Source organism: Talpa occidentalis, unplaced genomic scaffold (genome assembly GCF_014898055.3).
Source record: "Talpa occidentalis isolate TD23 unplaced genomic scaffold, MPIMG_talOcc4v2.1 talOcc4.6, whole genome shotgun sequence".
Lineage (NCBI taxonomy): Eukaryota > Metazoa > Chordata > Mammalia > Eulipotyphla > Talpidae > Talpa > Talpa occidentalis.
In genome coordinates, this window is record NW_023604972.1 from 134068745 (window position 1) to 134095713 (window position 26969).

A 26969-nucleotide genomic window follows, 5' to 3' on the forward strand; every position below is an offset into this window, starting at 1 on the left:
CTTCAGTTCCTGGCTGGCCAGGGAGATTCCCACATGGTGCGTGCGGCAGACCTCTCCTGACTTGCCCGCTGCTCCCTCAGCAGTTTTTTCAGTCATCTGCCTGTTCTGCTCCCTGCTCTCTCTCTGGTGAATTCTCTTACCCTCCCATGCCTCTGGCCTGTACCCCAGCTCTTGAATAAATAAAATAAATCTTAAAAAATAATAAACATAACATGATTACATATACATGATGATATGTTATTATATTTAATTATACATGATACACACACATAATTTTATTATGTACACATGTAATGCATGCACACATGGACAAACACACATAATGAATTCAGACCAACTAAGCTGTAATAATTAAAACATGCTCCTTGTTAGTACTGGTATGCTAGTATTCTATTGCTATGTAATGAATTAACTTAAAACAATAACCATTTATTATCTGTGGGTCAGAAATTTGGGTGCCCTGTAGCTGAGTGTCCTGACTCCAGGTCCTGCGTGAGGTTGCAGTTGGGGTATTGTTGCATCTGAAGGCTCAGCTGGGGCAGATCTGCCTCCAAGTCATGGGGGCAGTTGTTGCAGCATTAAATTCCACACTGGCTGTTGGCTGGAGGCTTCATTTTCCACCCTGGCCTCTTCACAGTGCAACTCAGAAACTGTGGACTGGCTTCCCTTACAGGAGTGAGTGAGACAGAGCAAGCGAGTACCAAGCTACCTGTCATGGGCTTTTGGTAAACTAATCCCAGAAACGACATCCCATTACTTTTGTCACATTGCACTTGTTAGCAGTGACTTGCTAGGTTCCCCAAGGGGAAGGGATGAAGCAAGAACATGACCATAAGAAATCACTATCACTTGGGGTCTTTGTAGAAGTCACCTAGCATACCTGGCATGGGTGCCACACCCACTATTTATTAGCTATTTGTGTGTGTGGATGTTTCAAGCCATATAAATAACTTGAATGATCAATAATAAATTATTTCAATAAACATGCTTTTGATTTACCTTCTATCATTGCTCAGAGAAATGCAATTGTTTCACTGCAATACCGTTTAGAAATATCATTTGGCGTCCATGAAATCCACAGATGGGGTTGACTTGTGCTAAATCATTTCCTTTTACTTCATTCTCCAATTTTTAAGTATCTTTCCATTTTGAAGTTCCTTGCTCATAGCACAGTCATGACATATGGTTAGAAGTGAATACATAATTGCTATATTAAAGAATGAACCAAAGTATAGAGATCTGGGAAAAGGAGTTTAGATCGGAATAGGGGGAAGACAGAAAATCTGGGAATGTGGTGCAAAAAGGATTTCATAACCAGCAGAGGGGAAAGGATTGGGGGTGCTGCCTTTGATGCTCTGCCTTAGTCCTGAATACATTTGAGAAGGCCTAGAAGGGATTCCTTTAAGATTTTAGAAATTTTCAATTGTTCCTTAGTGTGTGCTATGCCTCTTCCCCCCTGGATTCAGTTCTGTGTGACAATCACGGTACGCACTGGAAGTCTGATGCTAGGCACTGGGGTGGCTTTTGCCAGTTGTTATGTTGGAAGGTCCTCTGTTAATAATTGCACGAAAATTGCCTTTATGTATTGTGCTTAGACCTGGCGGGAGATGGATATTCGAATCACTGATGCAGCTAATGAAGCCAAGGACAATGTCAAATATTTGTATACACTTGAGAAGTGCTGTGACCCCTTGTACAGCAGTGACCCTGTGAGTTCAAGATTTCTACTCCTTTATCTGACCCTTGTGCATGAGTTGAATTCAGCGTGGAGTTTTGATTTATATTGTAGATGTGACAGTCTGTTAGAAAATTCCTAGAAGGCTTTTTATTCTCAAGAAAATGATATCTATAAACCTGCACACATTTACTTTTGTCTACTATGTGCGGATGTGTATCTCACCTATCTATCAAAGATATACATGCAATGTTATATTAAAACTTACTATATATTTCAATTTTTATTAAATATTACAATTGATGTTCTGGTCTACTTTCAAAGAATTGTGAAAACAACCACTGACTTTAAAGATAATTTTTAATTTATAAAAGCATTATTTTTAATTTAAAAAGTAAAAGCAGGAAATGCCTGCTTCTAGTTATCACACAGTTCACCATTAATGAAAACTGTCATTAACAGAAAGTTAATGTTTCTTGCATTGAAACAAAATTTGCTTAACTGCAAATGACTAAATAGTAGAAATAAAATTTCCCTTAGATACATTCTATTTATGTAAAGTGTTAATTATTATTTAAAAATTTAAATGAAAGTCTCTCTCTTTTTTTTTTTTGTGGGACCCTCGCCGGTGGCCGGGGAATGAACCGGCACTGCAGAGGCTGCAGGCAGCCTCTCAGCCCAGCACTCAACCGCTGCGCCCCCAGGGGAGGTCCTTAAATGAAAGTCTCTTAATTAAATTTCATTCGAATGAATATGGAATGATTAGACTATTAGAGTTTTGCTACGTTTGATATTTGTTTCCCTGAAAACTTTTGTGGTGTCTTCCAGATTTCTATGATTGATGCTATTCCTACACTTATAAATGCAATTAAAATGATCTATAGTATCTCTCATTACTATAACACCTCTGAGAAGATCACATCTCTGTTTGTAAAGGTAAGTGCAAATGTAGTGTCCATGCACTCTTTTTTAAAAATTAGATCTATTTTTTTATTTTCTTATAGTATTGTTAATTTGGGGGCAGTATTTGATTTGATTTCTCTCCTCAGGTGTGGTCCCCATAGTTCTACCACCACCATAGAATCACCATCACCATAGTCCCTGTGCTCTTTCCTCCCATTTTACCCTCCCTCTAGCCCCTCCCCCCTGCTGTATGCCTCAGATCTATGGTCAGTTTGCAAGTTTTGTCTTTTTCCTGACCCTTTGTTGGGTTTCTCTATATTCCACCTGTAAGTGAAACCATCCTTCCAGCTCCACCCATGTTGCCATAAATGGCATGAATTTATCTTTTTTGATCACTAAGTAAATCCATTGTGTGTATATACCACGTCTTCTTGATCCAGTCATCTGTTCTGGGGCATTTGGGCTGTTTCCATATCTTAGATATTGTACATAGTGCATGCACTCTCTTTTTTTTTTTTTTGCCCACACTCAGTGTTTTGATAATAAGAAATTACCACATTGACATAATCCAATGTTTCTGTGTCCTACAATTAAAAAAGCTTAATCTTTCAATAGAGATGGAATTAAGTGCATATAAGAGGCTGACTCTAGCAAATCATAAAATATTATTCCCCAATGCAATCACTATAATAAATATTTGTTAGTTATATAATAAAAATGAAAAAAAGATTCTTTTTGGAATTTCTTTCCCCATGTTATTTAGCACAGTTTTTATTCCTATTGAGTAAATTTTAATTAAGAAAAACTACCTTGAACTGGCTATTTCCCATTTCATATTTTATATGCCACGGTTCCAAATTTATTTGATGCTACAGTTGTTTATTGGAGTTATTAGAACAGTAATCATGGTAATAAAAGCTACTTGCAACATTCCAGTAATCCATAAAACAATTATAACGATTCTGCCAAACACCATAGCAATGTTCAGACCTTCTGTCCTCACTCATAAGTGTTGATATGAGTGCGGCTGCACCCACCCCTTTGAAAGGTCTCAAAGAATAAATGACTTTTTTGGTATCAAGGCAAGAATTTTAAATGTGGTCTTAAAATAGGGGCATTTTCAACTCCTTCGGAGTTTGGTGGTGAATCCCAGTGAAGTGGGAGGTGTGATCCTTCCTGGTAACTGGGGCAGCAGCCTCAGGAGCTCAGCAGGAGGCAGGAAGGAAGGGACCTGAGGTTTTCCCAACTTCTTCACACTCTAAATTCCACGTGAGGCCAAGAGGGAGATTCCCTGCATAAAGGACTCAGGAGTCAATTTGCATTATTGCCACAGGTTTCATGCCTATTACTTGCAAGTCATGTTTTTGAACAAAACTGTAACTACTATTTGTATGATTTTAAAAAAAGCTTTCATTATGGAGATTTTGAGGCAGACACAAAAGGAAAGAGAACTGATGCTGAGCCCCCAGGTGCACATCCCCCATATCCATAGCTGTCAGTGCACAGTCGATTATACGGGACTTAAACTCCCAGCCTTTGCACCGGAAATTCCCCACCCCGTATCATTCCCTGCCCAAAATCTCACCATATAATTGTCCTTTAATTTATAAAAATCCTACCGAGACAATCCTGATGAGATTTTGTTTAAAGTTTGATTAGTGGTGGGACCTCCCTGGTGGCACAAGGGGTTAAGCACCACACTATGAATCAATCCACAGCCTCTGCAGCACGAGTTCCATCCCTGGCCAGCCAGGGAGCAGCCCACATGGTGCAGCAGACCTCTCCTGTCTCCCTGCTGCTCCCCTCAGCAGTGTATTTCAGTTAATCTGCCTATTCTGCTCCCCACTGTCTCTGGTGAAGCCTCTCACCTGCCCCCACATCTCTGGCCTGTACCCCAGCTCTTGTATGCATAAATAAATAAATCTTTGAAGAAAAAAAAAAAAGAAACGTTAGTGGTCACATAGGTTAGCTCTGCTCTCTTTTCCATTGGACAGATTGGGGGCTGTAAAATGAGTGTCTGTCCCCTCTGGTGCTCGGAAACTGATTTAGCAGTTAGAGTAGACTCCCCAAGGAGACTGGGGCCGCTCACAACAGCCCTTAGGCAGGGAAATGAATCCTTTTGTGCGTTATGAAGACATTCATCCTCCTTAAACAAGGGGGCCTGAATTGTTAATGAGGTTTCTATGATTTCACAAATGATTCTGACACTATATGTGGAATCTAAAAATGTCAAATAGAATAGTGGTAACTGAGGTCTAAGGAGTGGGGAAATTGGGGAGATATGGGGCAAAGGCTACAAATTTTCAGTTATGAGATGAGTCAGTTCTGGGATGTAATATACTATATGGTGATCATAGTTAATAGACTGTAGTGTGGGCTTGAAAGTTGCTAGGCCTTAAGTCTCAACACGCTCATGAAACTGTGAGGTGAGGGTGTGATGATTACTTGATTGCACTAATCATTTCACCATGTATATATATATCAGTATATTAAACCATCATATTGGGCTACTTAAAAATATGTAATTCGCATCTGTCAGTTATGCCTCGATAAAACTGGAACAAAAAAGGGTTAGTGCTTGATTATTATTAGTTGTGATGGAAAAAGTTAACCCCGAAGTTCAAGTTCATAGATGGTACACCTGAGAGGTAGAGAGTTAAGGTCCCTGTTCCCCAGCCTATGACCAATGCCTGTTTTATGTACTTAGCATCATTTTATTGGAAAATTCTAGGTGACCAATCAGATGATATCCGCCTGCAAAGCCTATATCAGCAACAACGGGACTGCTTCCATCTGGAGCCAGCCGCAGGAGGTCGTTCTGGAGAAAATATCGTCCGCAATTAAGCTTAAGCAGGTGATGGTCAGCTTAACCACTAGTTTAAATGGCATTTTATTATTTTGTGTTTTTTCCTGACACAACTTCAATCAGTTAATAATTATTGTAATATTGGTTGCTAAAAAGTAATTCCTTACTTGTTCAGAAAATTCAACATGAATAAATAAACCTGCTCTCAAAAATTATTTACCTATTTTACCCTCTTTGTGGGTCTCCTCTGTCCCAACCTCTCAGTAAGTACTGGGGAGACAGGATGAGGTCGTTTTCCTCAAGTTTTTGACAGAGTTTGCACAGATGTAGGCTGGTCCAGGGTGAGGCTGCAGGCTGATGGATGAATGGATACAAAGGCATAAAATTGAAAGGATCGCAATTCTACCCTAAATGTTCTGTTGCTTTCACGTAAGAGAATGAGGCTGATATCCTAGCTTTGTTCCCTCATTCACATTTTGGTTTGTGATTTTTAGGAATACCAGCTCTGCTTTCATAAGATCAAACAGAGGCTCAAACAGGATCCCAATGAAAAACAATTTGAATTTAGTGAGATGTATATTTTTGGAAAATTTGAAACTTTCCACCGACGTCTCGCCAAGATAATAGACATCTTTACAACCTTCAGGACCTACTCAGTTCTACAAGATTCTAAAATCGAAGGGCTGGAAGAAATGGCCATTAAGTACCAGGTACTATGCTTTAAAAATAGATCTGCTGTCTCTCTCTATAACTAAAGCCTTTCTGTTGTATGCAAATAACTGTAATTAGAATGATTCATATAATCAGTCTATAATGTAAGAAAGCTCATGCCCTTAAACAATAAAGAAATTAAATTTATTTGAGAATTATTTAATGTGCTAAATGTCCTTTTCAGGTATGTGATTATGAGAATGGCTTTCCAATAGTCTAAAATTAATCATCATTAGTAACCGCGTTTTCATTAGTAGGGCAAGAAAAATGTTTAAATATAGCTTATTATTTCATTTATTCATGCAAGAAATATTTAATGAAGCATATACTAAATGTTGGTGCTAGCTGACCCTGGTTGAATGGCATTCGATAATCTCTGATTTTAAGCATTTTGTTTGGAAAATTGTTAAAAAAAAAAACACGGGACTGTATTTTATTTTAGCTCTGCTAGTCCTAGTTATTTTGATTTTAACTGTTTGTCATGTACCTAATCAGAGTTTTAAAAGTGGTCACAGGGATTCAATAATTTGAAAAATAATTTACAAGCAAAATGAATTTTTAATTCTTAATATGGCTAGTATAATAATTTTTTTCTGGTTTGTGGACAGTGACACTAAAACTTAATTTATGTTTTGTACTTGAATTTGAAAAGGTTCATATCATTTCCTGACACACATTGGTTTTTGTACTCCAATAGTTTAGGCCATAAGGAATCATTTTCATTTCCTAAGTACAGTAGGTTTTGAGAGAGAAAAAAGAAAAAACCCTTTTTACACAGGAAGACATATTTTAGAAGTGCTGTGTATAATCTGCAAGGTGGATACTCTGCACTTTGAAAGTGACAGTTTTGCAAGACAAAGAGGGACTTAGTCCATTTACTTCTCAGTTTGGAATCACTTAATGAAAACGTAACTTTGGAGCATATTTCAAAGTTTATTTTTGAAGCAGTTGAGCTGTACATTTAAATGCAGATAAAGGCTGCTCTAACCTGATAAAAATATTGGGGAGAGAAGTTACTGTGAAAATCTAAAGTGAAATACTGATTACACAGATGGACCAGAGGATAGTGAGGCAAAGTGTAGCTGGTTCATGAAAGTGCAAGGTGAGATTTTCAGGTATTAGCACCAAGGTTAGAAGTTCAAAATGGCCATGAAAATGGAACCCCGATTCCCTGAATGACCACCCAGGACCTGTCCACCCCCTGCCTCCTGGCTGGCTCCACCTCTCCTCATGCTTTCCTGGCAAAGGCAAGTCTGGCCAGTCTGACTCAGAATTTGCAGATCTGCCTTTTTGGAGAGTTCTGCACTGTTATCACATGGCTGGTTCCTCCTTGGCATCCAGATTTTGACTTAAAGGACCCTCTCTGTTAAATTTTCCTTGATCTCTGTGTTGCCTCAGTCACTTGACATTACACTACCAATTTGATCACTGTCTGAAATGAATTTGTTGGTTTATTTGTGACTTATGAAGCATTGATAGATCATGACAGGTATGCAGTGAATCTGTCAAGTAAATGGTTGAGTGGATTGAGTTTGCTAAGTTGGTTGAAAGGTTGTGATTAATCACAGTAAGTTTACTAACTCATGTTCTTAACTGATCCTTAACTTTAATCCTAGCATAGAATTTATTAAGGACCTCAAATCTTTTAAATTATCATAGTAAAATGCAGCAATGCAGGTTTCCTTATTTTACACATTTTATCTAACATGATATGCAATGTTGCATGTGTATACAGCCTAAATAAGACTGATTTTGTAGTTATACAGCATGAAAGAGTAGGCTATTTTAACTGGGGAACTTGACTCCAGAAATTACAGTTTATACACTCTTGTCTACTGAGAGATTTGAATTGATGTTTAAGTGGAAGTGACTTTGAAGGGGAGGTTGTGAAGGAGGCCCAACATTCTTCATAAAATTTATATGCCTGTGTCAACAGCACAGGCACCAAGTTTGAGAATAGCTTAGGACCTGGTTAAGAATGATCACACAGCATTACAGCTTATTATTCAGAGCAAACAAAAGTGCGGATAATAGTATTTCCAAGGAGATGAATCACCTAATTTGTGCTTTTGTAGTCACACACCACAGCTTTTGTAGGGAGAAGGAAGCAATTAATTCCAGAGTTTTTAAATGCTAGACTGTGGTTTGACATTTTATTTTAGACCGTTGGGGCTTAGAAGATAGTATTTCATCTGTAGATACTATAACATGACTATTTTCTTCCTAAGTTTTATGTCCTGTTATTTATTTTCTGAAAAGACAAAACTTTTTGATGAAAAGTATTTTACTAAATCCTATTCTGGGCTTGTTTTTTTTACAATTTCTGATGTGATTAGTAAGACATTTCTAGAGAAAGCCCCTCTCCTACTTTTCAGATGTATTTTTAAATTTTTTCTTAAAAAATACAGAAAACTCCACGAATACGCTTTTGAAATGGTTTTGTTGAGCGTACTGGACATTGTTCTACTGTGATAATATGCACTAAGCAATGGAACTAAAGAAATGAGGCTTCTTTTAAGTTGATTTTTGGGGAATGATAGTTCTGGTTCTGCACTTATATTTAATGAAGTGACACAGCATATTGAAATGTCTGTTTTTCCCCTACATTTCAGGGTATCGTTGCCACCATCAAGAAAAAGGAATATAATTTCTTAGACCAGCGGAAAATGGATTTCGACCAGGATTATGAAGAGTTTTGCAAGCAAACTAATGACCTTCATGTAGGTTGTATAATAAGATTCCTGTTGACAGTCGTGTGTTTATTTTTCCCACTCTGTATAATGCTGCTAATCACCACCTATTCCATCATGAAGGTGACTGATAGCAACCTTGCCTGTGTTTCGTTTCAGATTAATAATGAAGGCTCTTTTTCATGGCTTAAAGGGTCATAAATATAGCTTTGGATAATGATCTGTAATCACAGACTCTGCGCGTCTTCTGTCTTAGTTCTTAGAAAATTAACTTTCATTTTCTGTTGAAATGTTCTTTCCTCATTGGAATATAAAAATGTGTTTCTATTTGTTACTTTATCACAATGATGATGACCTGAGGCACCTATGCAAATGGCCAGTGATGTTTGACAAATCCCAAAGACAGGGCTGCAGCTGGCCTCAGAAACGGTGATGCCAGGCCTGACTCAGTGCCTGGACCCCTCTTAGTCTTCAGCATATTTCTCATCCTTCTTCCATGCTCGCCCCTCTCCCCCAACCACTGTGACCAGCTTTCTTGACTTCTGGCCCACGGGTCATCATCAACTACTGAGCACTTATCTCAGGCAACCTTAGCTCCAAATCCCTAAGGAAGGAGTTGGGCTGGCTGGTCCTAGTGGGGTGCCTACTCTGGACCTGTCAACTGTGGGGTCTTATGGCAAAACAGAAGGGATGGGATCCCCCCTGGGGTGCTTAAGAAATTTGTTAGTAGAAGATACTCAAGAAGGGTAAGGTGGGGAGATAGCCCAGCAGGTATCAACTGAAATAATATGTCAACTTCTTTTCATCCCAGTCTGGTTCAAAGTGTACCAGGTTTGGTTGAAACAAATGTATATAGTTCAAGGGAAAAGGTGCTCTGAGAGGTTTTAGGAGGGTGGGCTGAGTACAGAAGGAGGGGTGATGAAACCAGTGAATTCTATAGGGCAGGTTCTGTTCCAAGTATGTGAGAGGTGGTGATACCTTTAATAATCCTGATCGTCATAGAAAGGGGTACTCTTATTCCCTCATTTTTGAAGAGGAGGAAAAATCACAGGGATATGTGATAGAGGGAGGATTAAATCCAGGTGGTCTGGCTCTAAAATTCAAGTTTTCATCCTGTAAAACTGGTGTGAAAATCCTGGCGTGGCCTCTTGATGGTGTGGGGATGGGGGTGGTGAGACCTGGAGACAAGGCCAGGAGAAGCTCAGTAGCAGTGGCCTCTAAAGGTGCCAATTTTTGCTGTCTGTGCAGCAGGCTGTGCAGTGTTATCACTGCATCAGCTCATGATCTTTCTGTTTGTAGAGACTCAAAACTTTTGTCTGTAAATAGACAGCAAAGGACCTATTGGAACTTGACTTTGAAGTACAAACTAGAAAATAATGAAATATTTAACTAAATTTTATTTAACTAAATTTAGATTTTAATTGCAACTATGTCCTAAATCTTAGAGTGAACAAAGAATAAATCATGTGCCCAGTTTATTGGTGCAATTTTGGGGGGCAAATGGTAGAATAGTATAAGACTGTTAGGTTGCCAGGAAAAAACATCATGAAGATCATATTGGAAAATGATTTGAAGGCTTTATGAAAGAAGTATTTCTTAAAAAGTTTTGATATCGAGTTCCTTTTTTTTTTTTATTTTGAGCATCTCTTCTTAGGAGTTATTTATATTATTTCCCCATAGGGTTCCGTGGCCCTGGACTATGGAAATGTTTCAACTTGCGCTGGGGCCCAGTGTTCTGCCAACCCAGACTAGCTTCTGCTAATTTCTTGGGTTCAAACCCTCTCACATCAGGCAGAGAATCCATCTTTGTTGCCATGACGCGGGATTTTAATTGCTCTAGAACCAGGATTAGCAAACTATGGCGCAGGCCAATGCTGCCTGGCCCTATGTTGATGGTGGCTTATGGCCACCCTGACTCTAATGGGGGTGAGTAGCTGCCAAAGAGCTCTTTGTCCTCCAGCGCTGAATGTACACTGGCCCTTACAGGGCAAGTGTGGAGATCTGTTCTGGGGGCCTGTTGTATCCCATGCATGGCTGGCTCTGCTGTCCCCAACTTGTGGACGATCATCCAGCTCTCCTTGAAAGGGTTCAGGTGAGCGTGTCACCCCACAGCTCCTTTGTCCCTACCTCCCCGCACAATGTCTGACCTCGAGGCTGCTGGGAGGCTGAGCCCATGACTGCACCAGCCCTCAAGTTCTTCTTTGTTCTGGCTTCTGGGAATTTCACTTTCTTTCAAGCACAGGTGAATATTTAATTTCCTGTGGCATTTTGTTGTGTATTAGCCATGTTTGTAGAGAATGGGGTGCTCTTTTATCTTGTTTCCCAGTGTGAATTCATTGTTCATGATCAGAATTTATTCTGTTTTAGAATGATTTGCAGAAGTTCATGGATTTTACATTTGAAAAGATTCAAAACACAAATCAAGCATTAAGTATGCTAAAGAAATTTGAAAGGTAAAAATTGGAAACAATAGCCTGTGTTTATTTTCTAAAATTGCGATGATATGGACAGAGATTTACCTTATGTTGTTGTTGTTATAATTTCACATTCTAATGGAAAGTCACCTCGTAACAATTTGGATAGTATATTAAGTTATAAGTCACAGTTTTTAAGTTTTTTTTTTTTTTAAATATAATTCTACCCCTTCCTTCCTTCTTTCTTTTTTTAAAGATTTATTTATTTATACAAGAGCTGGGGTACAGGCCAGAGGCACAGGAAGGTGAGAGAATTCACCAGAGACAGAACAGGGAGCAGAACAGGTAGAAGGACTGAAGTACACTGCTGAGGGGAGCAGCAGGGGAGACAGGAGAGGTCTGCCATGCCATGTGGGTATCTCCCTGGCCAGCCGGGAATCGGGGAATCGAACTGGTGCTGCAGAGGCTGTGGACAGCTTCACAGTACTATACTCAACCCGCTGCGCCACCAGGGAGGCCCAGTTTTTAAGTTCTTGAGAGGACTAAGAGTTTGTTTCACTGCTTCTTTCCTTGAAGTGTTTTGTGATGCCTATCAAAACATTATTTAATGTTTAAGTAAATTTTAAAAAGTTTTACCTAGATTTTAAGGATTAATACTATTTTTTAAAAACCACTTCAGTGAGCTATGATTGATGGATTGATTCTATTTTGATTTTCTTAACATGCCACTCAAATATCATATTCTTTTTCCATCAGTATGTTTTTTTTTAATATTTATTTTTATTTATGCATACAGGAACTGGGGTGTAGGCCAGAGTTGTGTGGGGTGAGAGGAGTCAGCAGAGACAGAGTGGGGAGCAGACCAGCAGGTAGATCTACTGAAATACACAGCTGAGGGGAGCAGCGGGGAGACAGGAGAGGTCTGCTGCACCATGTGGGTGAGCTTCCTGGCTGGGGATCCAACTCATGCTGTAGTGGCTGGTGATAGTTTGATAGCACTGACACTTTAACCTCTGTGCCACCAGGGAGACCGCATCAGCATGCTTTAAAATAAATCTTAACCAGTGAGATTTCTAGCTATCTGCCCATTCATTCAAATCTCTCACTTTTTTTTCAATCAGTTTGAATATACCAAATCTGGGTATTGATGACAAATACCGGTGTATTCTTGTAAGCTATGGGGCTGACATTGATATGATCTCCAAGCTGTACACAAAGCAGAAGTGTGATCCTCCTTTGGCTCGAGACCAGCCGCCCATTGCTGGGAAGATTCTATGGGCCCGGCAGCTCTTCCACAGGATCCAGCAGCCAATGCAGGTTTTCCAGCAGCACCCGACTGTGCTGAGGGCCGCCGAGGCAAAGCCTGTGATTCGGAACTACAACAGGGTGGCCAGGTGCCTCCTGGAGTTCGAGGTTCTTTACCACAGGGCGTGGCTTCAACAGGTGAGCCCCTGTCTTCATGCTCCTCAAAGATGTTCCCCTGTCCAGTGGGCAGGAAACCCTGCTCAGGCATTGGCCTCTGTCATTCCCAGAGAACTGGTTTCGGGGTACTCTGTAAGGCAGGCATGGTTGAATGTGGTAATCAATCAAAGAATATGAAGGAAATGATTAACTTTGAAAAAAAATCATCAACCAGGTAACAGATCATTATTTTCATTTAATTGACAAACTCCCAAGGGAGAAAGTCCTGTTTGTTGGTTCCTTTACCTGGTTGACCAGGATTTCTTACTTTTCCCTTCTCCTTTAATTTCTTTAATGTGTCAGCACTACTGTGTCTGTTCAACAAAATCTTACTCTTTGGTCATACAAGTGGTTAGTCAGCTTATGTCTCATGCCCTAAAACACAACATGTGCATTTCTTGTAGAATGGTAGGAGGCACTTTGGAGGGTAAAATGAAGCCTTACAAGGCCTCTACAATGGTGTTTCATTTTCTTGGCTCAACCTCTGATGCCTGGACTGATAACAGGGATGTTTCCATTGTGACATCCATCGCTTTTCTAGGTAACTGAAAATGGCACAGACAGTCCTCAGATCTTTTGAAACTTTTGTTGGCAAAAATAGCTCAGAAAGTGTGATGGCAGCAGGGAGCTAAATGGCTTTTGAGAAGTCACCACTCTTGCAATGTCTTCTCATCTGTCGGGAGTGAGAATTTTGACAGAGCATTGTGTTCAGGGGACCCCATCAAGAACCGAAAGCCCTTTTCTGAAAGTGAGCCTAGGAGAAGAGGGGATGAGCCCGTTGTCTTCAATCTGGGCCACTCCTTTCCATGGAAGAGCCTTTCATGACCCCCGTTGCCATGAACGGCTGAGCTAGACGCCCTTGGAGGTGTGAGCATCGTGACGGTGATACTGGTCTCTATTCATAGGTTGAAGAGATCCACATAGGACTCGAGGCTTCGTTATTGGTGAAAGCTCCAGGCACGGGGGAATTATTTGTGAACTTTGACCCTCAGATATTAACCTTGTTTAGAGAAACAGAGTGCATGTCACAGATGGGTCTGAAAGTCTCACCATTTGCGGCTGCCCTTTTCCAGAAGCGGGATATATACAAAAAGAACTTCAGCAACATGAAGGTATAATATTTTCATTTTTCCCCTTCCTGGTTAGCAGTAAAAAAGTCTGGTGGTGCAGCACATTCAAGTGCTGGCTGTCTGCTCTGTCCCTGCGGGTTTGCGTCTTCCATCAAGACTTGGCCTATCATCCCAGCAATAGGCTGGGGCAGAGCTCTGGCAACCCAGGCGCTCTGGGTGATGCATGTGGTCCATAGGGAGCAGCCAGAACAGGAAGCCCATGGCCACCGGTGTACAAAGTGAATGAATGAACTTAGAAACACACAGGCTAGAAGGCACTGCTGATGTGACTAAGCTGGTTCAGATAGTCACTTGCCCACAGAAGTTCTTTTAGTAGCAGGTGAGCAGCTCGTCTCTGAAAGTCTTTTTCTTTCCTCCTCAATTGTAATTTGTTGGATCAGTAGTTTATATTATGGAGAGATTCCTTGGCCTTTGTTTTATTCTTATTTTGTTTGGCTGTTCTACCTGCCAGGCAGCTTTTGGAGCTCTAAATCTGCACCCTAAATAAATATCATCCTTTTGCATAAAAAAGAGATGTGAATAGATATTGAAAGCGGGATAGGGCCTCCCTGGTGGTGCAAGGGGTTAAGATGCAGCCTGTGAAGCTATCCACAGCCACTGCAGCGCGAGTTTGATCCCTGGCGGGGACCTACCCACATGGTGCGGCAGACCTCTCCTGACTCGCCCGCAGGTCCCCTCAGCAGTGTTTTTCAGTCAATCTGCCTGTTCTGCTCCCCACTCTGTCTCTGGTGAATCCTCTTACCCCCACTCCTCTGGCCTGTACCCCAGTTCTTGTATGCATAAATAAATAAATCTTAAAAAAAGTGGGATAGTAATTGATTATTTAATCTCTATTTTACTGCAGATGATGTTGGCTGAATATCAGAGGGTGAAGTCTAAAATGCCTCCCATCCTCCAGCCGCTGATGGTCCCTCATTTGGCTAAAGTGGACGTGGCTCTCCAGCCTGGCCTGGCAGCACTGACCTGGACATCACTGAACATCCAGGTGTATTTAGAAAATGCTTTTGCCAAGATCAGTAAGTTTGTCTAAGTGGTTTTTTTTCAATTTGAAAAGTTGAGTTGTTCATGTCTGCATCCATAATTTCTTATGGATCTTGTGATATATTGAAACAGGAGTACTGATATTATTCCTAAGCAGTTCCCTAAAGAATTTTACCAAAATACACAATTTTCATTAATTTTATGGGAACTGTGTATATTCACTACTTGGTTTTATCTGCAAAAATGAGCTACAGTTCAAAATTATAATTATTGTTGGGGGATTTGAATTGACAGGATCTTTAGTGTCATTCGCTTTTTATTCTATTGGCGGAGGTGTTTAGGGATCCGGATTTGAAAGTTGTGGAGATTTGGACAGTGGGTGCTGAACACAGGGCACGTGGGAAACATTTAAGCAAATATTTCCTCTTAATGAGAGATACGAGCCACTTTAAAATACATGCAAGTTGGTGCATTCCATAAGACTTGATTTCCCAGAGCTGTGTAGGCAGGATGCAAAGAAGGGGTCTGGGCCAGGTAGTTCTGGAATCCTGCCAATCTGAGCAGGTTTCTTCTGTGGAGGATCCTTCGGAGCTTTGCATATGCCAGTGTCCAGTGAATCTTCAAGAGTGGGCTGTGGCACGTGGCGTTTTCCAGAATTCCTTGACCGCCTTCGTGGAGGATCTATACACTCCTTGAAGACTTTCCGTGGCAGTCATTGGGGCAGAACTTGGCACACAGTAATGCAGGGCATTGCCAGGAAGCCTTCTGCTTTGCTATTCTCTTTCCTCAGGATCTGTGCCTTCCCTCCTGGACCAACATCCCCCATGTTTGATAGGTCAGAGTAAGTTCAACGCTCAAGAGGCCTCATGGACCCTTCCTCCTGTGGCTTCCCTTTGTGTTCACAGTTGGAATCACAGACTGTATATTTTGCTTTCATCTGCTAGTTGGGTGCAGTTCCATCTGTCTCCCCAAACTGAATGCCAGGGGTGTGAAAATCAGGCTTTTGTATCACTCCCAGCTGGGCATGTGCTAGACACTCATATACTTATGAATTCATAATTACAATAGTTTTTTGCAATTAACCTCTATTTCTTTACCTCCTTAACCCCATTTTTACCTTTTGAGTCCATCACCTCATTTCACGGTCACCCCTTCTTGGGTCTCCCTTCTAGATACCTCTCAGGAAGCCTCCTTTTATTAATCTTCTGTCTCTTCTCTCTCCCTTTCCCACCTCCTCAACAGCCCCATTCCCAACCCTTTTCTTTCTCAGATTTTTCTCTTGGTTTTATATTTGAGACTGTTGAAGGCTAGTCTATTTACTGCCTAAATTATGAAAAGCTGTCTTAGTGGTAGGTTTTCACTCTACCTTCCAAGTAATTTAGAGCTCAGAAAGGTTCAGCTATTTGGTTTATAGGGCTGTATATACAAGAATATTTGAGAGGTTCTGGGTTGGGTGGGGGTAGTAGGGTGAGAAATAACGTTTGAATCTTCCTTCCTTCTTTGTTTTGTTTTATAAGTTAGGGACCGGATTCAAGGACAAATTGGAAGGGACATTGATAAATCGAATGACGTGTTTTGGGCTCATTAAAAGTTGAATATTTAATAATATAAACCATACTATCAGACTATCGTAACATTAGAGCAGTGGGGAAGATTGTAGACATAATCATAAATTAGACCTTTACTTTAAAATTGGAAAATTGACCCAGAGATGCTAAGTGGCTTCTAATGCTCCATAAATGTAAGCAGTAATGATGAGTTAATAACCTGATTCCTTGCCTTAACACCAATATTCTTTCCAAAATACCTCTCCTTGGAAACTAAGACAAGAGGAAATTGGCTAAAACTCTAGAAGGAGGCATTTATGAAATGTATAAAGACTATAATTGAGTTCTCACAGCAGATTAGAAGAGGCTACCAAGGCGGACTGGGGAATATTTAGGATTAGCATGTTAACAACTTGTGTTTCTATCAGAATTTTGCCGGATACGGGGAAGCTAATGCCTAAAGAAACGCTTTGATTCCGTTTATCTTTTGAAATTTAAATTAAGCCGCTAAGGTCCAACAAAGATTAAATTTTGGGTGAGACAAGTTATGTTGACTGAACAATGGTTGGATTCTTTCTTATTCTTAGTCTTTATTGAATTTTAAAGTTTTTTTATTTTTTGCTCATCATCACTTATCATCAGGGAAATCAGAATACACTTCACATCTGTGAGAATGACCCACATCACAAAGACTAATGTTGGAGAGGATGTGGAGAAAAAAGGAGCCCTCATACACTGCTGGTGGGAATATTCAGCCTCTATGGAAAACAGTATAGAGGTTCCTCAAAAGATTAAAAATGGATCGTCCCAGTGACCCAGCAATTCCACTCCTGGGTACCTACCCAAAGAATAGAAGAGCACTAACCCCAAAGGAAATAGACACGCCTATGTTCATTGCAGCACTATTTGCAATAGCCAAGCTATGGGAAGTAACTAGGTGCCCAAAGACAGATGAATAGACACATCTCCCCACCAACCCTCAAAAAAAAAAAAAAGCCCCATGACATCATATCAATAGGAATACTCTACTTTGGGATAGTGGGGGAAACCTGATTTGGGCAGACTGAGAAAGATGGTTAAAGAAAGACCAGGGAGAAGAAAGTCAAATGGGAAACTGAGAAACACCACTCCCATCGAGAAACACCAGTCCCAGCTTTCACCACTGTGCTTTAATCAATGTAGGTTTTTTAAAATACAAAACGCTGTCCTTAATCTCTTTTATTGGCCTTTGTTTTCTCCAAAGAGGACCTGGAGCTGCTGCTTGACAGAGTCAACGATTTGATTGAGTTCCGCATCGACTCCACGCTGCAGGAGATGAGCAGCACGCCCCTCTGTCGGCTGCCCCAGGGGGAGCCGCTCACCTGCGCGGACTTCCTCCAGACCACAAAGGTTATTGGAAGATTGACGTTTTTATTTAAAAATCATTTTGTGGTTCATTTTTCTATAAGGATTTTTTTTGAAGCATGAATTGCTCTTTTTTCCTACCTGTGATTGGTTTGTCGTGGTGTGTTTCAAACACGGAGTCTTCTGACAATAATTTGAAAATGAAGAGGAATGTATTTAAGGGATCACTTAGGTGTGGGGAGCAAATAATTTCTTTTCAGGGAAATCAATGTGGAACACACTCATTTTTCCATATATTTTTTTGAAGAATGGTTATTTTGCTGAAGAGCTTCTAGTTAGTCAGACGTAACCATAAGAAAATTGATTTAAGCAGCTGCTGGACAGAATTTCTGCTTCACACATTTCTGTAGAAGAGTGTTTCCCAAACTGGTGCTGTGGCACATGGTTTGGTCACCATTGCTGGGACAGCTGGGATGGCGGAGTCTGCATTCAAATGACCTCTCTGCCTTCCCTCTGATAGATTCTTTGTACATTAACATGGTGCATGGGTGAATTGGCGGTGGGAATTCCCTGGAGATGATAAAGCATACATTGTATAAAAATGAAGAATGAATGATGTAAAAAATTTATAAAATTAAAAAAAAAATACACATTCAAGGCAATGTCTACTGAAAGTCTCCTGGAAAAAGCCCATTTAACTTCCTTTAACCCATTATTTCTCAGACATATTTGTAAATGTTATACTTTCTTCTTTGTGTCAGAATTAAACCCCGGGCTCACTGCTCTGTGAAATGCCCCCTTCGGCATCATTTAGATTGCTCCCGATGGGCATCATCAGTGTAGATTTGAATATGGTATATCAGGAGTCCCGAGACCCCCTGTGTTAGGCCATTCATGAAGTAACCACCACACCCAGTTCAACTCAAACTTAGTTGGATCATAAGGGGAAAGACAGGAGAATTTTATATTATTTATTTATTTTATATGTAAAGAGCAGGTTTATTAGGGAAAGGGATGGAGGAATAAAGGAAACTTGCATAGACACAAGTGGGCAGAAAAAGGCTGCTCTGAAAGTGACCGGTTTGCTGAGAAAGGCCTGCATGGTCACAGGTGGGAGCCTTGAGGAGAGCGGCCTCTGCTGAGGGAGGTCAGTGAAGAGAAGTCCTGGCAGGTGCAGGTCACGGGCTGGCAGGGAGGCTGCTGCCCTGCGGAGGGAGAGAGTTGGTAAAAAGAAGCTCCTGCATAGTCACAAGTGGGCAGACAGAGTGCTGCAGACAGGAGAAATTTAGAGTCATGCATACAGGGTCTTCTTTTATGCTTTCATTCTCTCATGAGGGCTCCCACAGAGCTCAGTCTCACCCAGCAACAAACTTGCCGCATGTAGCATGATTCATGGGTAGCCTAGGTACCAGATTGAGTTTGGGTGCTGGGAATTCCTGGACCATGCTTTCCTTGGAGGCTGGAGCTATGGGTACTATCATTACTCACATGTCCTCAAGGGATAGATAAACTGATATGATACTGACCTATTTTTCTGATAGGATCTTTGTATAAGTGGTGCTCAGATACTACATTTTAAAAGCTCATTAGTGGAAGAAGCAGTCAATGAGTTAATAAATATGTTGCTGGATGTGGAAGTTCCATCTAATGAAGACAGTGAAAAAATAGTCAATATGAATAGAGCTGACTCAAAAATGAAAAATTCAGGTAAGAGATGGGGTAAGAGTAGAAGGGTCTCATTTTTCTAGGGCATTTCTGAAAACTGAAAAATTTAATTTTCTACATTGAAATTAACTTCACTCTTCTACAAACACTCCTCCAACTTTATAAGAACATTCATAAATATGAAATCCTGATTCTGAGCATGTTGTAAGGGCCTTGTCATGAATTCTTTCATGTTTTGTCAAACTCTACAAACACGCACTTTGCATTGACTTGTTAGCTCTCTTCACACTTTGATATGATTGTGCTTTTTCACTATCAGCTGAGTAGGGTTGTTGTGGATTCGGATACCCCTTAGAGTATATTGATGTTTGAGAAAATCTTTTATAGGACACTTGAGAACACATGGAGGCACAGAAGAGTTTACACCCTCAAGGTTTTAGTGCTTGGAGGAAGAGAAAGAACCAGAACCCGTATCCTGGGGTCCCAGTGTAGATTTTTTAAAAATAGAGTTATTTATTTATACATACAAGAACTGGGGTACAGGCCAGAGGTGTGGGGGTGAGAGGATTCACCAGAGACAGAGTGGGGAGCAGAACAGGCAGAATGACTGAAACACACTGCTGAGGGGAGCAGCGGGTGAGTCAGGAGAGGTCTGCTGCGCCATGTCAGTAGCTCCCTGGCCGGGGATGGAATTTGTGCTGCAGAGGCTGCACATAGCTTCATAGGTTGCGTCTTAACCCCTTGCACCACCAGGGAGCCCCCAGTGTAGCTTTTTCACCCATAGCTCTTGCCGCTCATGTAGGCTGTTCCCTTACACTGAGGAGGTAAAGCCTCCAGCAGTCCACTGTGGCCTGATTACCAATTTCCTTTTCTTATCCTTTCCTTACTTTCCAAGAAGGGTGACGTTTGCTGCTAGACTTGCACGTAATTTACCTCGTCTTCTGTTTAATTGCAGTAGGTGGTTCTCTCTCTCCTTTTCCCTCTCTTGTAACAGCAAAACAAGAAGGAGATTCTGAAAACTTGACATCTTTTAATTCTGGAATTGGTCTCCTGTCTTCAATGACAGTCACCAGAAAGAAGAAAGAGGCTGAGATGCTGGAGGAAGAAGCCTGCGAGTTGCTGTCTCATTTCAACCATCAAAACATGGATGCTCTTCTGAAGGTTACCAGGAATACACTGGAAGCCATTCGCAAGCGCATTCATTCCTCCAGCACCATCAACTTCCGCGGTAATGATCCCACACGGCCTTCTGGCTGGCCAGGTGTGCGTGCTGACTGTGTGTCACCCATTGAACTTAAATAATCAAGCATCCACCATTTATTGAGTGCCTCCTTGTAAGTTTGAGCATTATGAACTTGATTATCCCACCAGTTAGTTCTATGAAGTAGGTACTATCACCATTCTGAGAAAAGTGAATAAAAACAGGTTAAGTAATTAGCTTAGGTCACTTACATTTCGTTAAAAACATAATAACTGATACCCCTTTAAGTCTTTTTCTAATTAGGTGAAAATAAATTTAATTAGTAAAAAAAATTCTTTAAAAAGAAGATATAGAACGATAATCTCATTGTTATTAGGTTATTAGCTAGTTTTATAAAGTGAGAAAGATTTTATTAATACCATGTTCTCCAAAGCAGAAAAATTTTACTACTATTTTCATGTTTATTTAGCACTTTCCAGCTCTGGTCCTCATTCTTAATACAATCATCTCCTCCACAATTCAGAACTCGGTGTTACATTTCCCAGATGAACCACAAAAATCTATCGAATTTAGAGACCTTCTGAAATGAAATCTTAAATTACTACACATCTATTTAAATAGTACAAAACCATATCTATTTAACATGGAAAAATAACTGTAATAAAATCTTTTTCTTTGTTTTGAATATTTGCATTTAAGGAAGAACATCTCTAATAATTAATTAAAAGTAGATGAATAATAGTGGAAACATTGAAAGAATTTTTTGATTATTGGCAGGGTCCATTATGTTTCCTTTCACTTCAGAATGGAGTCTTTTTTTTTAGAGATAGATTTATTTATTTATTTATTTATTTATTTATGTATGTATGTATTTATTTATACAAGCACTGGGTACAGTCAGAAGCGCGGGAGGGTGAGAGAATTCACCAGCGCCAGAGCGGGGAGCAGAGCAGGCAGAAGGACCGAAGTACACTGCTGAGGGGAGCAGCGGGCGGCAGGAGAGGTCTGCGCGCCATGTGGGACCCTCGTCTGGCAGCCGGGGATTGAACCAGCGCTGCAGAGGCTTCGGGCAGCTTCGCAACCCAGCGCTCAACCGCTGCACCACTGGGGAGGCCCTGGAGTCCTTTTCTTTAACCTTAGGATATTATTAGAACTTTTCTCATGTTGGTTGATGTGCTGAATATTAAATCACATGACTTTCCCAACTTTATGTGAAGTTTTTAAATAAAGTTCCCAACGACAGTTATACATGTCCCCACATTAACATATCTGCACCTATGGCCACTAAGAGCCCCTTTGGTAAAAATGGTGAGCTATACTTTATTTCCTCTCTTCTTTTTAATTTCTTGTAACTATTTTTTTTTAAATTGAGGCAGCATTGGTTTACAACAATATAATTTAGCGATACAGATTCACACCTTTTCAGATGCTACTACCACACCATACCACACCACCACCAAGGCCCACACAGTCCTTCACCCCAGACCTCTTCTTTACTGTTTAGCTGCTCCAAGTATGGATTCTATTGTAGGGGTAGGAAAGGCATCTGTTTACTTGAAGCTCCAAGTTGATTATTTGCTCTGATTTTGCTTGTTTGGATAGTTAGCTTGTTCTTCTCTCCTCTCATATTTATCCTACATTTAACTAATTTGCCGCCATCCTATTATCTGGACAGCATCATCTTCAGTGCTTTTAATTGTGGTTTAATTAAGCCTGATCTCACTCATAGAGTTTCCTTTTTCGAGGGTGTATCAGCAGATTGTAGGCAGCAGAAACTGACTTGGGTTCCACTCCTGCTCTGTTATATTAAGCAAACTAGATCCTCCAGTTAGTTTTCTTTCACTTATTCATTCTAATTATACACCCATTATGTGTTGTTCAAGGTAACTTTAACTTTTCAGGGGCTAACTATGGATTAAATCCCATTTTAAATGAGAACAATGACATCTTCCTCATTTTGTAATGCAGACAGTAACAAAGTCTCTAAGATGAATCAGAGCGGTCTGCCCATTTTCCGGGCCAGCATCACACTAGCCATCCCCAACATCACCATGGCCCCTGCCCTGGAGGATGTACAGCTGACCCTGAACAAAGCCGTGGAGTGCATCGTCAGTGTCACCAAGGGGGTCAGACAGTGGAGCAGTGAGCTGGTGTCCAAGGTCAGTGTGGGGTGAAGAAGCTGTTTCCTTTGGAATCTACTTCTTTTAAAGATAGGACAGAAGTGAAAAATATCCTTTTATGTTGCAGAAAAAGATGCATGAAAAAAAAATGGCTGCTTTGCAGAATAATGAGGACAGTGATTCTGATGTGGAAGCAGGAGAAAATGAATCCCAAGGTAAATGCTTTAATTCATTTTAACTAGTTGTAAATCAACATGTACTGAGCTAAAATGTTCTTTTTCTAATACAGATTTCAAAATTGAGGTATCATTGACATAGCACATTACATTAGTTTCAGGTGGACAACATAAATAAATTTTGACATGGCCATTATCCCCAGCCTGCTTCAGTGGGTATATCGTAGTGATGGGTGTGTCATTGATTCCTGACACACTATGATGATGAGAACTGAGACAAGAAAGGTTTCAATATCATATGGGAAACTCTCATATGTGAAAAGTTCAAAACACATATCTAAAAAATCAGGGTCAAAGAAGATATCCCAAAGAAAACTAGGATATACTTTTGTTACAGGGCAACCCCAAAGGGAAGTGGGGCGAGCTGGGTGTGAGTTCTCATCAATGCCTAGGAACTCGGGACAACACTCAAGAGCAGGCACACAGAGGAAAGTTAGTAAAAGATTTGTTTAGAAGGGAAATGATAAGAGAATGGAGAGAGATTCATTGGTTCTGCTGATAACACCATCTGAGCTGAGACCCCAGATACATGCTGAAAGCAGGGAAAGTCAAGAGCCCACAAGCCATCATGTGTTTGGTTTTATACCAGGCATGGCTGCTTTACTCCAGCCTCAGTTCCCAGCAACACCTTCAGGAAGTCAAGAGTTGTGGCAGATCCATGGCATGATGGGAGTTATAATCCTTAGCACCTGAGATCTCTGTCATGGAGGTGGGGGTGGAGTCCATAAAACATCGATGGGTGGACCTCATTCAGGGCACACTGTTCCTCCAATACTTTTAGGGTGAGTGCAAAGGAAAACACAAAAACACCCACACGTGTGAAATGCTGCTATATCATAGTCCTTACAGGGGAATTTATGGCCTATAAAGACTGATATTAAAAATGAAACCTTGAATCAGTCACATAGTCTATAATAAGAAACTCGTCTTCAAGGTCTTGGATTCTTTCTCTGCCAACTGACATCTGTTGTTGAGCTTTTTCTGTGAATTTTGATTTAGCGATAGTTCTTCTCAAGTCCAGTATTTTTCTGTGTTTTTGTATTTTTCTGATTTTTCTCTCCTTATTGATAGCTTCTATTTTGTGAGATGTAATTCTTATATTTTCCTTTATGCTTTAAACATAAAGATGTCTAAACATATCATTCCTCAGGTCTTTTAGCATTTTTGTCTAATCTCTTGTTTGTGCCCTTTGCCCCTCTAATATCATTGCTTCTCGCAGCTGCAAGTTAAACAGTTGCTGCTGATTGCTTTGGCTGCTGAAATGCCTTGGGCATAGGATTTTTTTCATTCAGTGGGTTCTGAGCTAATCAGGCCAAAAAAGGATAAATGCTTTCGTCAGGGCTTTCCCCAGGAGCTTCCAGTCTAGTCAAAAGGTCACCATTCGATGGGGTCTGTGTCCCACAGTGATTGCTAGGCTACTGTTTTCAAGCCATCATACTGGTTGGAAGGCAAAGCCAGTGTGGGGTGATGGGCACAGAGCAAGTTAAAACACTGAAACTCATTGATATTACTGAGATTCAGCACTTTTTCTTGAAATTTTTGGATTTTTGAAATTTTCCTTGGATTATTGCCAGCTTTAATTTCCAGAGTTCTCAAAATTGATGATGATAAAATTTCCCACTGTTTTCCATTGATTTTATAAAGAGGTTCCAAGACCCTTACTTTGTCACTACAGAAACCACCTCTTTTTAAAAAGCATGTCTCTGTATTGTTGATATAAACATTTCTCTTTCTTTGCTTTTAGAGACCTTGGAGATAGCATCGGTAAATTTACCCATTCCCGTGCAAACCAAGAACTATTATAAGAATGTTTCTGACAACAAAGAGATTGTAAAATTAGTCTCTGTGCTTAGCACAATCATTAACTCCACCAAAAAGGTAAGTCAAGAGGATTCACAGCCAAGATGAACATCACAAACTTGTCTTACGTGAAGGGTTGAGTCTAGCCCACATGTGTCACCCACTGTGCCTTCAATGAGGGGTTTCTAGAATCTTCTTATGACCAACCAATGTTTACCTAACTAAAGGTTTCTCATTCTAGATTGCAGGTGAAAGAGAACTATTATCCCCTGTTCCTATTGTGTTCTGAAGAAATTAAATGCCTTTAATTTCTTATTTGCAAATACATTTAACTTAAAAAATTTGCCATGCACCAAACCACATGTCAGTATGAGATTAGCATTTCACCTTTAAGGAGTCAGTGATATAGTACATTTGAAATAATGTAAGTTTTATAGCCAATTTTCAATGTTACTCTAGTCAGGTAAATCTTACAAAATATTTGAAGTTTTTTATAAGATAAATAAAAGCATGAAAATTTGTGTATCTTGCCATGTGGGAATCAGATAACTTTCAGAATGAAGAAAACATTAGTGCTGGCAGAATAAACTTGACTGGACATGGGTGTAAATTCAATTAATTTTTTCTTGCTGTTCTCTTAAGTTTGCCCTTTTTTTGTTCAGGCAAATCTATTTTTTATATGGTCAAAAAAAATCAAAATCCTGAAATCAGTTTATACTTAAAAAAAAGTCAAATTGCCATTAAGTCTGATTGACTCTCAGTGTTGAAGGAATAGTCGTTATTTGGTGAATACATCTTTTCTATTACTCAGTTTTGATAAAACGAGTTTCATTAGTTTGAAAGCATTTTGAAGTGCTACCGTTGCTGCAACCATGTGAAGAAATATTAAGTTTGATTTTTAAGTATTCCCGAGAGAACCAGCAGCTTTTGCATTTATGCATTCTCAGTTTTCCTCTCTTAATATATTGAAGGTCCTGTATTTAATTTTGCCCTTGGGACAGTGTTCACAAAATCCAATTTAACAAATATTTATCTTCCTATGCTAAATAGTAAAGCTCTCTGCTAAATGGTAGAGGTAAGTAGAATATTCCACAATGATAATAAACATTTATATAAACTTTCAATGTTTTGGTAATCATAGGAAATACAATAAAGTAGATCAATAATAAAGTTCACTACTTACTGGGAATATAAGCAGTTGTTACTGTGAATATCTAAGGGTAAGACATAGTTGTTGAAATTAGCATATTGCTGGTAACAAAATACTTATTTCTGTGTCACTTTTGTTGCATTTAGTTTTATATTATATGAAGGAAGTGCACAAATTTTAAGGAAGGAGACTTACTTAAAAAAAAAAAGAAAGGGGGGCCTCCCTGGGGGTGCAGGGGTTAAAGGCAGCACTATTGCCAGCCACTGCAGCACAAGTTTGATCCCCAGCCAGGGAGCTACCCACATGGTGCAGCAGACCTCTCCTGTCTCACCCACTGCTCCCCTCAGCAGTGTATTCCAGTAGATCTGCCTATTCTGCTCCCCGCTCTCTCTGGTGAATCCTCTTACCACCCCCCCAACATCTCTGGCTTACACCCAAGTTCTTGTATGCACAAATAAGTAAATCTTAAAAAAATAAAAGAAAGAGTACCAGGTAGAAGTTCTTGAAGGATTTTTTTTTCCCCAGACACTTAGGAACACCAAATTGTTTCTGGAACAACATGTGTATGCTTAATCCTAGTTCTAGATGTGGCCAGCACTCCACAGCCACAGATCTTTCTGAATGATTGAGCCTGGAGCTTAGATGATCCTCTGACCCCCTCCCCCTCTCCTCTTGCCACAGCTGATTAGATGAGAATATGAATCTGACCTACATCCAGCATAACCATAGGGTGACTGTCAACGTATAACGCTGCCTGTCTTGAAAAGATCAGTTGAACCAAGCAATCAAGATAATCTGTTAAGTCACCATAGCAATAAAAACAAGCAGAACAGCCTGACATGTATCATTCATTTCATTTTTCTGTAAGTTCTGTTACCTCTACTCTAAAACTTCTAATTTAATAAAGATGTACACTTCTAGGTAAAATAAATGAGTCTCAAACTTCATATTGATATCTGTATGATATTAAATCTTACCATTCAGCAACATAATGCTTTTGCAAATCTTCTACTTGTTTTTAATTATTTTCTAATTTTTAGAGTAGCCATCATAGAGACCCCACACTCTTATTTTATGAACTGTGAGTGGTCAAAGAGCTCAGGATTTGGGAACTTCTACCTACATCTAGGGTTTT

At 40.1% G+C, this 26969-nt stretch overlaps 1 protein-coding gene across 1 annotated transcript in view; it reads left to right on the top strand.

Moving 5' to 3' along the window:
* DNAH5 (dynein axonemal heavy chain 5) overlaps nucleotides 1–26969 on the top strand; it is a 187602-nt gene that overhangs the window by 20708 nt on the left and 139925 nt on the right. The window contains exons 8-22 of the mRNA XM_037529755.2: nucleotides 1596–1709; nucleotides 2504–2611; nucleotides 5310–5432; nucleotides 5879–6094; nucleotides 8708–8815; nucleotides 11153–11238; nucleotides 12321–12642; nucleotides 13566–13772; nucleotides 14635–14806; nucleotides 17562–17707; nucleotides 19204–19381; nucleotides 20331–20555; nucleotides 22497–22687; nucleotides 22776–22863; nucleotides 24629–24762. Of these exons, the coding sequence (XP_037385652.1) occupies nucleotides 1596–1709; nucleotides 2504–2611; nucleotides 5310–5432; nucleotides 5879–6094; nucleotides 8708–8815; nucleotides 11153–11238; nucleotides 12321–12642; nucleotides 13566–13772; nucleotides 14635–14806; nucleotides 17562–17707; nucleotides 19204–19381; nucleotides 20331–20555; nucleotides 22497–22687; nucleotides 22776–22863; nucleotides 24629–24762 (2418 nt within the window). The remainder of the gene's footprint in view (nucleotides 1–1595; nucleotides 1710–2503; nucleotides 2612–5309; nucleotides 5433–5878; nucleotides 6095–8707; nucleotides 8816–11152; nucleotides 11239–12320; nucleotides 12643–13565; nucleotides 13773–14634; nucleotides 14807–17561; nucleotides 17708–19203; nucleotides 19382–20330; nucleotides 20556–22496; nucleotides 22688–22775; nucleotides 22864–24628; nucleotides 24763–26969) is intronic.